We start from the raw sequence: 13,109 nt of genomic DNA, 5'->3' as shown, positions 1-13,109 counted from the left end.
ACAGCATCACACAGAAGCACGCACACACCTGCACATGCACCATTCACACATTTCATAGGGACATTCACGAGCACACCTTCACGCCTTGCAAAGATGCACTCTTGCCTAAACATACATTGTGTACATTCATGCTCCTAGACACAGTCGTGTACACAGTCGTGAACATGTGTGTGCAGGCTCACGCTTCTTTCCCCAGAGACTGCTATGCTGCGCTTAGGTGGAAATGATGGATGTAAAGGGTAAGAGAACATACTGTTTTCCACCAGGATAGTAGGGGAGGCACATGACAGAGGGAAAGGCCCCCTTAGTCACATTACAGTAATAATAGATGCTACAGGGATGAAAGAAGAGGCAGAGGGGAGAGGAATCGTGAGACACAAAAAGACCTTTGTTGCTACAAGCTAAACCAGAGCTGAATACCTTCTCTGAAAAAATAATGGCGGAAATCCCCAAAGGGGCCCAACTCTTGCACTGGGAGACAGAGTTATAGATGCAGTAGCAGGAGGCTGGAGAAGACAGTGACTAGATCTGAGACCTGCTGTCCTCAGGGCTCCAACTCAAAGCTGACCCAGCAAGAAGCCAGACCGGGCAGTGGCATGGAGAACTTTCCCAAAATGCAGGCGTGTTGTTCGCCAAACGAATGTTTCTTCATTCTTGGTGAATGTCTAGGTCAGAATAACGACCAAAAGCATCAGAACATATGTGTCTAGGTGGGAAGCTCCCTGCTGCAGGGTGGCGCCATCCGCTAAGTAGGCTTCAGTCACTAGCAGACGGCCTTCATCTGTGGGGCTTCTCACTCAAATCCCTTTGCCACTTATAAAGTTATGACAAACCTATGGAGAAGATATGGATATAGACACAGATCCTAACATGCGAGTATTAGAATAATTTGAACTTCATTTACCTTTTACATCATTCATTAATATTAAAATGTGACTTCAACAGTTTCCATATTTAAAAGGTCATTGAGGATGAAAAGTTGCAAAATGAAGGATACATGTCCTCCTCATTAACAATAACAGGAGTGTCCTATAATAGTCATATCCTGCAATACTAAAGCTCCAAGGCACTGCTTCTCCCCCCAAAAAAATTTTTTTAAAGAAATGTCCACTATAAGCTTTCTCTCCACTTTAACTCTGGAGATGTACATACCTTAAACCAAATAGTTATGAACTCATACTTAGAGATTACAAACTAAGAATGAAAGGAAGAAGGAAATTTTCTTAAAAAAAAAAAAAAAAATATATATATATAGAGAGAGAGAGAGACAGCTAAGTATAGCAGATCAAAATGCACCCCACTCTGTTTTGACTGCAGATCCCTCTTCCAACATCTCCCAGAAACAACTGAAGTGGACAAGCACTTCTTGAACAAGTAAAACTAAACCACAGAGCTCACTTGGTATCTGTGGCTCCACTGCCATTTCAAACACTTGTCTCTGAAGCTCTCACCTTCGGACAGATGACATTTACAACACATGTAACAGAGATCAAAATGTGAAATCAATAACAAAAAATGTTTGCCTTTCAGTTTGGTTCATTCTATCATTTCCCCCGATTTTTGATTCAAATTGAATTTGGGAATTTCTACTTTGCTTTCTAAAGCAAAGAAAATTTTTCCAATATCTTGGAGTTCACTCAAGCATGGCCTAAAGCAATATTCACTAAGAAGAGCAAGAGGTTAACTGGGGGAGATTTAAGCGCCCCCCTCCCAACCCAACTCCCAATCTTCCACCCAAAGCTACCCTAAGCAAACATACAATCTGCATGAAAACTCACCTCCCACCTCCCTGCTTCCACACAGGTTGGTCCCCCAAGACCCCCCCTCCAGAAATTGCTTTGCGATAGCTGGCAGAACCCGAGTAGAATAAGGCTTTTTGAAGCAAAACGAAGGGTTAAAAAGTACCTGTCCGGAATGTGTCTTGAAATCAGTCATTGAGAATCATCTGTCAGCAAGACAAAATTAATTACTACATGTAAAATGAAGAAATCAATGTAAATTAAACACTATATAAATGGTATAAAAGTTTAGGACGAGTTGATTGTTAAATAATTACTGATACTTGTATAAATTTTCCACCAAGCCCCAGCAGGGACCTGACGTCATGGGACTCTTTCCAAATCTTCCCAATTCGAGTGTGGGTCTTGGAGTATTTCTCCCACATCCACCTCCAATTAGGTTTGGAGGTTTAAGTAACACCGCAGCAAATTCAGTAACTTGCAAAGTTCAGTGACATTTTAGCACAGTTTACAGCAGCCAAGGCTGGGATGGAGGACACAGCCCCAGTGGAAAGGTTAGATTCATGAACCCAGCAGGAGAAGAAGCACCGGCCCCTCAACCACAGGATCCCCAATAACTTGGGAAAGGATGCTACCCAGTGAAATATTTTATTAATTTATGCAAATCTGGTTTTACTTATGAAATCCAATCAGTCGTTATAAATACTTAAAGAAAGGTCATAACTTAAGATATGACTTTTGAACAATGTTTTTAAGGCCCAGCTCCATGGCTTTTGGTGTTGACATAAAAGGGTAAGAGAAAGCCCCAGTGCTGAGGCCAGTGTCAGACACAGACCTCAGTTGTGTCCCTTAGGGAGCTGGGCTCTCACCCCCCACACAGCCTGTTTCACTCAGGTGCTCAGGACAAAGAGATCCAAGTCTACTGATATTTGATCCACTCAAAGAAAGCACTGACTGACTCATCCATCTCATCCTCAGACAAAGCCTTTGTATTATCTCCTGAAACCCATCTGGACAACGGTCTGCAGCACAAGTCTCCCCTTTCTCAGTGGGATCTAATCTGTTGCTAGAGTCTAGGACTTCCTGCAGGCACTTCTGGTGATCAAAATTTCCTTCTGAAACTTCCGCCTCCTCTCCGTAATGAGAGCCCGAGGCTCAGCTCACGCCTTGAGTTTTCTCTAGTCTCTCTGACCTTCTACCTTCTAATCAGCCGACACATTTCAGTCTCCTCTGAAGCTTTTGAGGTCCATTCCTCCTTCAATTTGCGGGTCCTGGCAGTGACTTTATCACTGGGGCTTAACCTGGAAGGCAAATGCCATCAGCAGTCCACCAGAGACGGAGGACAGACTGACAACCCCCAGGGAAGGATTGACTAGAAGAACTTTCCTGCAACAAGACCCCCAAACTCCATGGCTGAAATGGGCCCCAAGTGTCCTCCAAGTGTACTTTGCAACAACGAATATACAGAAATAAAAGATTTCCAATATACAATTTGTAAAATTAAGGAGCTGAAGATTACTTAGGAAAGGGCGATTTGCAATGCAAACGAACTTTCTGATTTATAGAGTCACCACGGGGTTCCTTACATGAGTCAATCTAAAATAGGATTCAGCTCACAATGCATCTAAAATAGGATTCAGTTGCCAAAATCCAACACCCATGCCATATCAGCAACGGCCCCCATCAACATTGCTATTGCAGAGGGAGGTGGCCCTGCAAACTTTGCTGTACTTTTTTCTCAAAAGGTTTTCCTGCAAGTGCATTGCCAATCTCATTAAACAGACTTTCCTTTGGCTTGTACTATTATCCTTGGCTTTGCAATCAGGGTCGCTTTTCCATCCACAACCAACTCCTCAAACACCTTCGAAGACTTGCCCCACTTTACTGCCATCCTCTAGGTCTCCTCATCTTGGGACAGGCATTACATCTCGGCCAAGAGAAGCTACCTAATTCCTGTCTTGGATTTGAGATTTGGCGGGAAGTAACTTCCCATTGAGGAGTAAATCTGAGGCTTAAAATTAAGTGAAAGAGGATATAAATATTCCATTGCTTTGATGCAGTAATTCCATTTCTGGTGGTCTTCCCCAGAGAAATACTCTAAAGCACGAGGGTGAAGGGGGAATAAGAGGAGCTGCCTTTATGTTCGAAGACATTCCCTGTATTATATTTGTAATATTTTAAAAAATTGGAAACAGTCGACATATTCAACAATAGGGCAAATAACTATATAATGATATTTTAGTGCAGCCATACATTTATACACATGTCTTAATAACATGAGAAAAAATTTCATACTGCACATATATATTATATGTATATGACATGCAGAAATCATATAACAGTAAGATTATAATTCCATAAAAGCTAGGCACAGGAAGAAAGCTGAAAGGAGATAAACTAAAACTGGCACTCTTCATGCAGTAAGCAATGTTTGGGAGTTTTTCTCCTATTTTTTAAATAATCAGAACAGAAAAAAAGTAGAATTTGCTTTTCACTCAAGAAAACACAGGTTGATTTCTTTTTTGAAAAACAAAACAGATTGGGTTAAATGTAGTGAATTAAAAGTAAGCTTCAATTAACTTCCATTTTTTGTGAAAAAGCAAAATTTCTATTAATACTAAAGATTTTATCTCACTAAAATGGTAAAATGTTTTATTTAAATATTTTATACTTGAAACATCATAAGGTCTTACTGCTGATCCAGAGATAACTACGCGATACTGAAGCTGAACTAGAGACTTACGCAGGTGGGAATGTGTACAGCTGCGTAGGGTTGTCATGTGTCCACAACATTCTGAGTCTATGTCCCAGATAGGGCCCTCATACCAAACCAGGATGTGCCCCAGGAGACATGCTCCCCAACAGCAGGGCTTGAATGACGGCATTCTGCTGCTGACACAAGGCTGTAGCCCAGGGTCTGGTATAAGACAACATCTTAGTAAATGCTGCATAAGAAATGAGTGTCCTTTCAACGTGCCTCTGATCTCTGTGAAACTGTAAGCTTGCCTGGAATGATGGCCACTGCTACCATTTCTTCATGTTCCTATATGGATTGCCTGTGCCTGCACAGAAGGATATTCAGGAGCTACCAGTACAAACACCAGGTCAGCAAACCTCCCTGCCATGCAGGCTGGTAGGACGGTGCAGTGGGAAGCCCAGAGGATCTTGGGCCTGACTCTTCCAAGGCACAATCTTACGATACCTCAATTTGCCAGTCCTTAGAACTGGGGACAAAATCTTCCCCAGAGATTTTGGTGTGCTGAGTCAGAAGTAAAGAAGTAAGTTTTCTCTCAAAGGCTTAAACAGTGCTGATTGCCAAACAGGGGAGGAAAATCTGGTTTTAGTTATTTAAGATGTTATTTTACTTCTACTTTTGGCTGTAGTAAAAGCGCTTGTAACAAATCAACTGTCTTATTGAGCACAACTAGAAAAGCTGCATGAAAAAAATAGTGGTGTGTATATGTGTGTATATAAACAATTTATTTTTCTTGAGACAGTGTCTCACTCTGTTGCCCAGGCTGGAATGCAGTGGCATGATCTTGGCTCACTGCAGCCTCTGCCTCCTGGATTCAAGCAATCCTTCCACCTCAGCCTCCCAAGTAGCTGGGACTACAGGCATGTGCCACCACGCCCGGCTAATTTTTGTATTTTTTGGTAGGGATGGGGTTTTCACCATATTAGCCAGGCTGGTCTCAAACTCCTGACATCAGGTGATCTGCCCACCTCGGCCTCCCAAAGTGCTAGAATTACAGGCGTGAGCCGCAGCACCTGGCCAGTATGTGTGTATATAAATAATTTCAAGGTGTAATAGAGTTATCAAAGGAGCCAGGACTTGACAGGTCAAGATTCTAAAAAGGAAGGAGCACAGAATGCTGGGCTTGCTTTTGACTTTGCTTCTCCCCTTGAGATAGCTGTGAACTTACAAATGGCAGCCAACGAGATGCTAAGAAGCAAATCAGAGACATCCATAGTCCAAGGGACCAAGAAGATAAACACCAGAATCTAGGGCTTGGTAAGGCAAAAGTTTCCTGATAAGCACCCCGCACATTTATTTGTTACCCCTAAAGGGGCACAGTTAGGAGTAAGAATAGGTAAGAAATAAACCCTTAAAATCTGCTCAATTTCTGATTGACTTAAGGTGATCTTCTCCAAGGCTAACGGCCTGCTGGAAACAAAAGTAAATCCTCCCTAGAGGAAGGTAACACCATCCAGAGCTGTGCTGTCCAACAGGGTAACTGATGGCCACACATGGCTACTGGGCACTTGGGATGGGGCTTTGTCAGAATTGAGAATTGCTATGAGGGTAAAACACTCACTGGATTTCTAAGACTTTGCACAAAAAAGACATGTAAAATGTCCCATTAATACTCTTTATATTGGTTACCTGTTCAAATGTAACACTTTGCATATACCTGGTTAAATACAACAAAATACATTCTTAAAAATAGCTAACTATGTATTCATGCTTATTTAATATTGCTACTACAAAATTTAAATGGCATGGGTGGTTCACATCACATTCCTGTTTGGCAGTTCTCATATAGAGCCAAAATGCATCTCTAAAATTTGTATATGCCATGTCTGACATTTGATAAAAATTACCAGGTACACCAGGAAATAAGAGCAAATGAGTGAAAACAAAGACAGAAAATCAGGCAACAGCTGATGTAATCAGGCCCACAGAAGATCCAAATATTGAGTTCTAGAGTTACAGACTTTAGAAGAACTATACCTGATATATTTAAGAAAATAGATGGCAAGATAAGGAGTTTAGGCAGAAAATGGGAATCACCAAAAGAAATCAACTGGAAATTGTGAGACTAAGAGTACAACATCTGAAATTAAGAGCTAGTATGGAAACACTTCAAGAAAGAGTTAACTGGAAGAAGCAAACTCCATTTGCTTAATACACCAATGTGTCCTGTTCTTGACTGCAAAGATATATAAAGTTTTGCTCTTGTGCTAATCTGGCCCATGACTGCCTTACAATCCCCTCAGAAGCCCAGACAAATTCTCCCCAGTGAGTCAGAAGACTAAACAGTTGATATGGTTTCAGTCTCTGTCCCCACCCCAAATCTGATGTAGAGAGTTGTAAAATGTTGGAGGTGGGGCCTGGTGGGAAGTGACTGGATCATCGGGGAAGATTTCTCATGAACGATTTTTAACACTACCAGCCTTGGTAATGTTTTTGTGATAGTGAGAAAGTTCTCCTGAGATCTGGTTGTTTAAAAGTGTATAGCACTTCCCCCCTCTCATGCTCTCATGCTTCCTCCTGCTCGGCCATGTGAAGTACAGGCTCCCACTCCACCCTCCACCATGACTGTGAGTTTCCTGAGGCCTCCCCAGAAGCTGAGCAGATGCAGCATCTTGCTTCCTGTACCGCCTGCAGAACTGTGAGTCAGTATAACCTCTTTTCATTATAAATTACCCAGTCTCAGGTAATAGCAATCTAGAATAGACTAATACAGCAGTGTGAGACGTTAAGACCCTAAAAGTCCTCAAGACTGATAGAAGAGACATGCTAAAATGGAACAGAGGTCTGGGTTGAGAAAGACCAGCCACCCTGGCCTGGCTTTCTGGCCTTTCATCAAGTTTGACCTTAGTGTTTCCCAGAGATCAGAAGCAGTGTCAACACAACAGACCTGGAGCTGATACCAGGTTGTCTGATGCAGACTGGAACATTCAGGAAAGACTTTTCAGGGCTTGCATGGACTACTCCTAGGTGATCCATGAGTAAGCCATAAGGATGTTTAGGTTGTGCTGTGATGTCCCAAACATCCAACAGCAGAGCAAAAAACAAAGTACAGAGGCAATCTATTTGTCTACATAACACCAGCCTTGCAAAAAACCCTCAAAATACCTTGCTGCCTTTGTCTATCTCTTGCTATTAAAAAAAAGACAGTTTTTCTCAGAAAAGCAAGGTGAGAAGCAACTAGCTCAATCAATTTTTATGTACCAGAAGGGCTATTGTAAGTGCAAAACTAATAAACTCTGCTCTCACCAAGTATCTCAAAAGAGAAAAAAAGGAATGATGCTCTAGAAAAATATTTGAGTTTGGATTGGAAGAAGAGCTATGTGATCATCAAGGGTAGAAGGATGTTAAAATTTGTGCTTTTGTTACTCTTTAGATGGAAACTCCAAAAGTCTGACCACAAAGTGTAAAGGACGAATGCTTGCTTTATCCAAATTGAAAAGGACTGGACAAGAAGTGTCCTCAACCTCATGCCAAGACCCAATTTGAGGCTATAGAAGGATTGAATTTGAAAAGGCAGAGAGTTGCAAAATAGAGGAGTTCTTTGGAAAGAGTTGGTGGGTGTGATGTTATTACCAGCCCTCCCTTCATGGGGGATGGACAGAGGTTGCTTCCTTCACTTCAGTCCCAGCTGATGGACTCTTAAAGAGAACCTGTTCCATATCCCTTGGTGTCAGTGGGACATGAAGCCCAGCTATGCAAAAGTGGAAAAGATAGAGGCTATTCTTAGGGTGGGTTGAAAGGAGGCCTGTATGGGGAAAGGTTCCAGTTTCAGTTTGTTGGAAGATGTGAAGAATGCTTCCCAAGGTCCAGATGTGGGTCACTATGGAAGGACCCTCTGCATAAAAATGCTGTCAAGGACTTTGTCCAAAAGGCTGCCTAAAAGGATGAAACAACTCACCAGGAGGACACTGGATGTTCCCTGCTGAAGGGCTAGCAGCCATCAGTCAGCCAGAGGCTACGTGCCCAAACTGTAGGTGACAGAATCCTAGAAATGTGGGAGAGCCCCAAGAACTCCAGAAAGGATCCAGCTCAGGAGAAAAACAACTGTCATGGCCATGTTTCCAGCCCTGACTTCTTCTGCAGACCCTGTTCAAAACCACGGTGGTCAGAACGCATAGGAGAAAGGAAAACACAAGGCCAGGGACCAGAAAAGAGACGCCCTGTCCCTGTCCCCAGGCCCTCAACAGGCTGCAGCCAGCTCCAGAAGATGATCCCACTCTACACGAAGCTTGGAGTTAGGAGTATGACATTGAAACATGTGCTTCCATGACCAAAATGAGGCTCTTCTACGACTCAAAGGCACACAAAGACCCTGCGTTATTCCAAAATGACCAAAAATGTTGTGGGACCTTGCCTAGGTCTCACCTGAAATGGGTGGGGAAAATTCAACATCACAAAATGGGTTTAAACAGAAAGAATAACTTTTTGTGCTTCCCCCCTGTGGATTTTTCTCTTTAAACATAAAGATGATAAATCCCAAGGAAGGAATGAGGGAGCCTCTTACTTGAAGAACATGTGGAATCATCATTTTTTACAAGCAATACTTTCCTCTTATCCATGAAGAGACAAGGGCCTCATGAGGATGGGAATCTTTGCTCAGGCATGGTGGAGCCAGGACACGCATCTGCTCCCAATCCCTTCCATCACACTGCCATGGGGAAGATGATCACCCATCCTGGAATCAGCACATAGAGCCAATGACCCTCTCACCTTCCCTGTCTGTGGAGTACCCGGTTATCTCATTTCCCTCATCATTAAAATGCTGGTGAGTCCGGCCTAGATAAGAAAAGCCAGCTCCTCTTAGGTGCTCACCATGTCTCATGGCTGACCACCATTGTGAAGGGGTGACACCCCATCCCCGGGCCCCACCAAGCAAGATTCCAAAGCCCAGAGGTACCTGGGTGAGAAAACATCCTTCAGCTGGGTGTTTTCCTGACACATTCTCTCCAGAGACCCTTCTGGAAAATGTTGCAGCCACTGGCACCTTGCACAGCTCTCCAGCGGTCTCTCATCCTCTGGGGGCACCCATCAGCTGGAGTACCTGGGGAGAGCCTGCAGCCGCAGCTCAGAAAGCGCCACATGGCAGGGAGCTGGGTTTCCAGCAGGCAGGAGAGGAGGTAAGCACTCTCCGCAGTGTCCTGCTGTGTTTGGAAACCCCATCCAAGAGGCAGCGTATGGATCTGTGTATGGGTCTGCTGTCGCGTAATGAAATGGTAATGGGAGGCAGTCCGGAACTCCTCTTTACACAGCCACCAACGGATGCCATCCACAAGGAGGGCAGCTGCTCCTCCAATCTGCCCTGCTTTTTCAAGTCAACACTGTCTTTCAAGACCAAGGACACCCCCAGCCACACCCAGGAGCTCTCAGGGCCTCCAGAGAACCATCTGCACTTAGATGCTCCCCCTGCACCTTGCAGGCAGCCCTTGCTCCTGGCCAGAGAGCCTGGGAGCTGAGGATCCACACAGGGTGGGACAAGACAGTGCCTTGCAAGAAGGACAGCCCTGGCTCAGGCAGGGAGCCATCTTGGAGAGCAGTTGTACCAGTGCCCAGTTCTGCGAATTGCACACTCTCCCTCTCTTTGTTAAGATAATAATAAACACAAAGCAACAACCACAAAATCCAAATAAATGATAAACTCCAAAAAGAGCAGAACGGGACTCTCATCTTTTCCAGATACCTGTTCACCACAGCAGAAGGACTGTGCCAACACTGCACCATCTCCAATCCACGCCATATGCCTGTTTCTTTACTTAGTGTTGTTTGGGATGGGAATCCTTCAGAGAATGGAAGGCCCCTGAACGTTTGGCAAGCCAGACAAGGACAGCAGCCGAATGTGCATGGGGATATGGTGTGTCCCTAAACATGTGTGTGTGGGGTACACGCATACACACACACACACACACACATAGCTTTCTTCTCTCCCAGCCTGTTTGTAACTTTGCTCATTGGTTGTTTTTTCCTATGTACAGTAACCAGAATTAAAATAAGCTCAGTGTTAGGAAAGCAGAACAAATGGAGACTGCTTTTGACAGTGGTGACACTTTTGGTCAAATCGTCTAGCTGAGATTTTGGCTAACAGTTTAGTCAGACATACACGTACCCAGGCACACAAAGACTGACACGTAATCTACTCACGGCTCTGGCTCTGATTGGCCCAGAAGGGGGTCTGGAGATGCAGCCATAATGAGCTGCACTCCCAAAATGAAAAATCCCGTCCCCTTTCTGGTTGGATTGTGTGAGTTTGTAACGTGGGCCAGACTTCATTCCTGGCCTCATTCACACGCGTGGATGCAACATTCACCGGCATTAAGTGGAGAGGACCACAGCCAGGAACAAACACAAACCAACAGGAAATCAATGGTGTTTTATCATCTCAGGACTTTCGATTATGCCGGCTGTCAGCAGAGAATCTGCTTGGCTGTGGCTGGCCCCAGTGCGTGGGGGACACATTCCTTCTGAGGTGCCCTTGAGGGACTGCTCCGGCCAGGGGTATGGTGGACCCTGGCTGGTATCCAGGAAGCACTCCCTCCTTTTCTCTAAGAAATTCAGAGACTGGAGGCATGGCAGGAACTTCTCAAGGGTAATCATTTTTCCTGACTGGTATCTTAAGCTTGTCAAGTTCTTAGCCAGAGCTTTCCAAGTCGAGCTTAGAAGAACCATATGGTGCTCGCCCAGTCCATATGACTGGCTGAGCGTCGACCACTACTGTTGATACAATATATCATTTTGTTCTCAATATTATGACAGCATTTGTCAATGAAAATTAAATTACTGTCAAACTTATCCTGCTAGCTTACGGCACAACCATCAGAGAAAGCCAGCACCGCGCCTTAAGCCAATGGGACCTTGTCTTCATGTTCCACCAAGAGGCGGGAGAGAAAGACATTTGGGTCTTTAACACCAGTAGGGATGGTCTGCCCAGCTAGCACAGGGATGCAATGGAAATGACCTTCCCGCAGCCTGAGCTCCTGGGAAGGGGGTATGACGTGGGTGGGGGCAGGGATAGTGCCACTTCAGGCACGTGCTTAGTACAGGCAATGTTTCATAAGGGAAATAGCACCACGTGTTATACTCATGTGCTGATTAAGAGAAGAAAAGAAAAAGATGCATCTTTAAAATTAAAGATCCTTAGGAGGTGTTTGAAATCTAATATTGGCCAGGTGTGACGGCTCATGCCTGTAATCTCTGCACTTTGGGAGGCTGAAGCAGGAGAATTAAATGAGCCTAGGAGTTCAAGACCAGCTTAGGCAACATAGTGAGACCCCATTTCTACAAAAAAAATTTTTTTTAATTTAAAAATCAAATAAAAATAAAATATAATATAATTTGTGACAATCTGGATGGGACTGTGGAACCTTATGTGAAGTGAAGTATGCTAAACCCAGAAATACAAATCCTGGGTGTTCTCACTTAAACATGGACTCTGAAGCAATTGCTCTCATAGAAGCAGAAAGCAGAATGGTGGTTACCAGAAGTTGAAGCCTCAGTTCAATAGGAGGAATTTTTGAATTTTTGTTTAGATCATTTGCATTACATGGTGAATATAGCTAATAGTTGAGTTTGTTACATTTCAATATCACCGGAGAGTAAATTTGTAATGTTCTTATAAAAAAAGTTAAATATTTGAGGTGACAGGATATGTTAATCAGCTTAATGCAATCTTCCCACGTTGTAGTTAAAACCGTAACTCCTCTTTGTACCCCATAATTATACAAAACTAGAATTGGTCAACACATAATAAAAATAAGAATAAATACAACTGAATATTGACATCCTGAGTTATCCATTCCTATGGAAGCATTTGATAGCTAGATTCTATCTGATACCACAATCAGCTTCTTCTACATCTGTGAACAACCTTAGCTTTCATTCCAGTATCTAAGGCTGAAGACTTTTGGTTGTTGTATTTTTCCACTAAGGAAGTGGATCAATTACGGAATGCTGAGAGTTTCCAAAAATTTAAAATATAAGTATCTTCCTCTTTGATCATCTTATTGAAAAGGGCTTGGCTGGTAGAACTCTCACAAGCAGGCATGTCATGGATCATCTAGAAATCTGTAATCCACAGCCCTCTTCCTCCTCTCTCCACCATTTAACTGTCCATACCCATGAATTCAATCTTCCAGATCATCTAAAGAAGATACCTTGGGATTGAGATGAACTAATGGAGTCAGTCAGGGATTTTGACTTCTTTCTATTCTCTCTGTGTCTCTCAAGAATAAAATCTCTCACTAATTTCAGCCAGCAGTGACTTGAGCAACATCAAACTGCTTGTCACAATTAACACTGGGAGAGGTGGAGACAGAGATTGGGGCCTAGTCAGGACTTCTGGTTTGTCTGTTTATTTCTTTGTTTGTTTGTTTGTTTTGAGATGGATTCTCGCTCTGTCGCCCAGGCTGGAGTGCAATGTCGTGATCTCACCTCACTGCAAACTCTGCCTCCCAGGTTCAAGCGATTTTCCTGCCTCAGCCTCCTGAGTAGCTGGGATTACAGGCATCCATCACCACACCTGGCTAATTTTTGTATTTTTAGTAGAGGTGGGGTTTCACCATGTTGGACAGACTGATCTCGAACTCCGAACCTCAGGCGATCTGCCCAACTCGGCCTCCCAAGGT

At 43.6% G+C, this 13,109-nt stretch overlaps 1 protein-coding gene across 3 annotated transcripts in view; it reads right to left on the bottom strand.

Annotated features, from left to right (window-relative positions):
- Positions 1-13,109, bottom strand: part of ZNF536 (zinc finger protein 536) — a 487,592-nt gene that overhangs the window by 66,119 nt on the left and 408,364 nt on the right. Inside the window, exon 6 of one of the 3 annotated variants that reach the window (XM_033225584.1) lies at positions 1,875-1,945. The exons of the other annotated variants lie outside the window; for them this stretch is intronic. Coding sequence (XP_033081475.1) covers positions 1,932-1,945 — 14 coding nt within the window. The 3' untranslated portion in view covers positions 1,875-1,931. Of the gene's footprint in view, positions 1-1,874; positions 1,946-13,109 lie in introns of those variants that run through there. 3 annotated transcript variants of the gene reach the window in all.

Source organism: Trachypithecus francoisi, unplaced genomic scaffold, assembly GCF_009764315.1.
Source record: "Trachypithecus francoisi isolate TF-2019V2 unplaced genomic scaffold, Tfra_2.0 Lachesis_group12, whole genome shotgun sequence".
In the NCBI taxonomy this organism is placed as follows: Eukaryota; Metazoa; Chordata; class Mammalia; order Primates; family Cercopithecidae; genus Trachypithecus; species Trachypithecus francoisi.
Note: the sequence above shows the minus strand (reverse complement) of the source record. Positions and strands in the feature narration are given on the sequence as shown.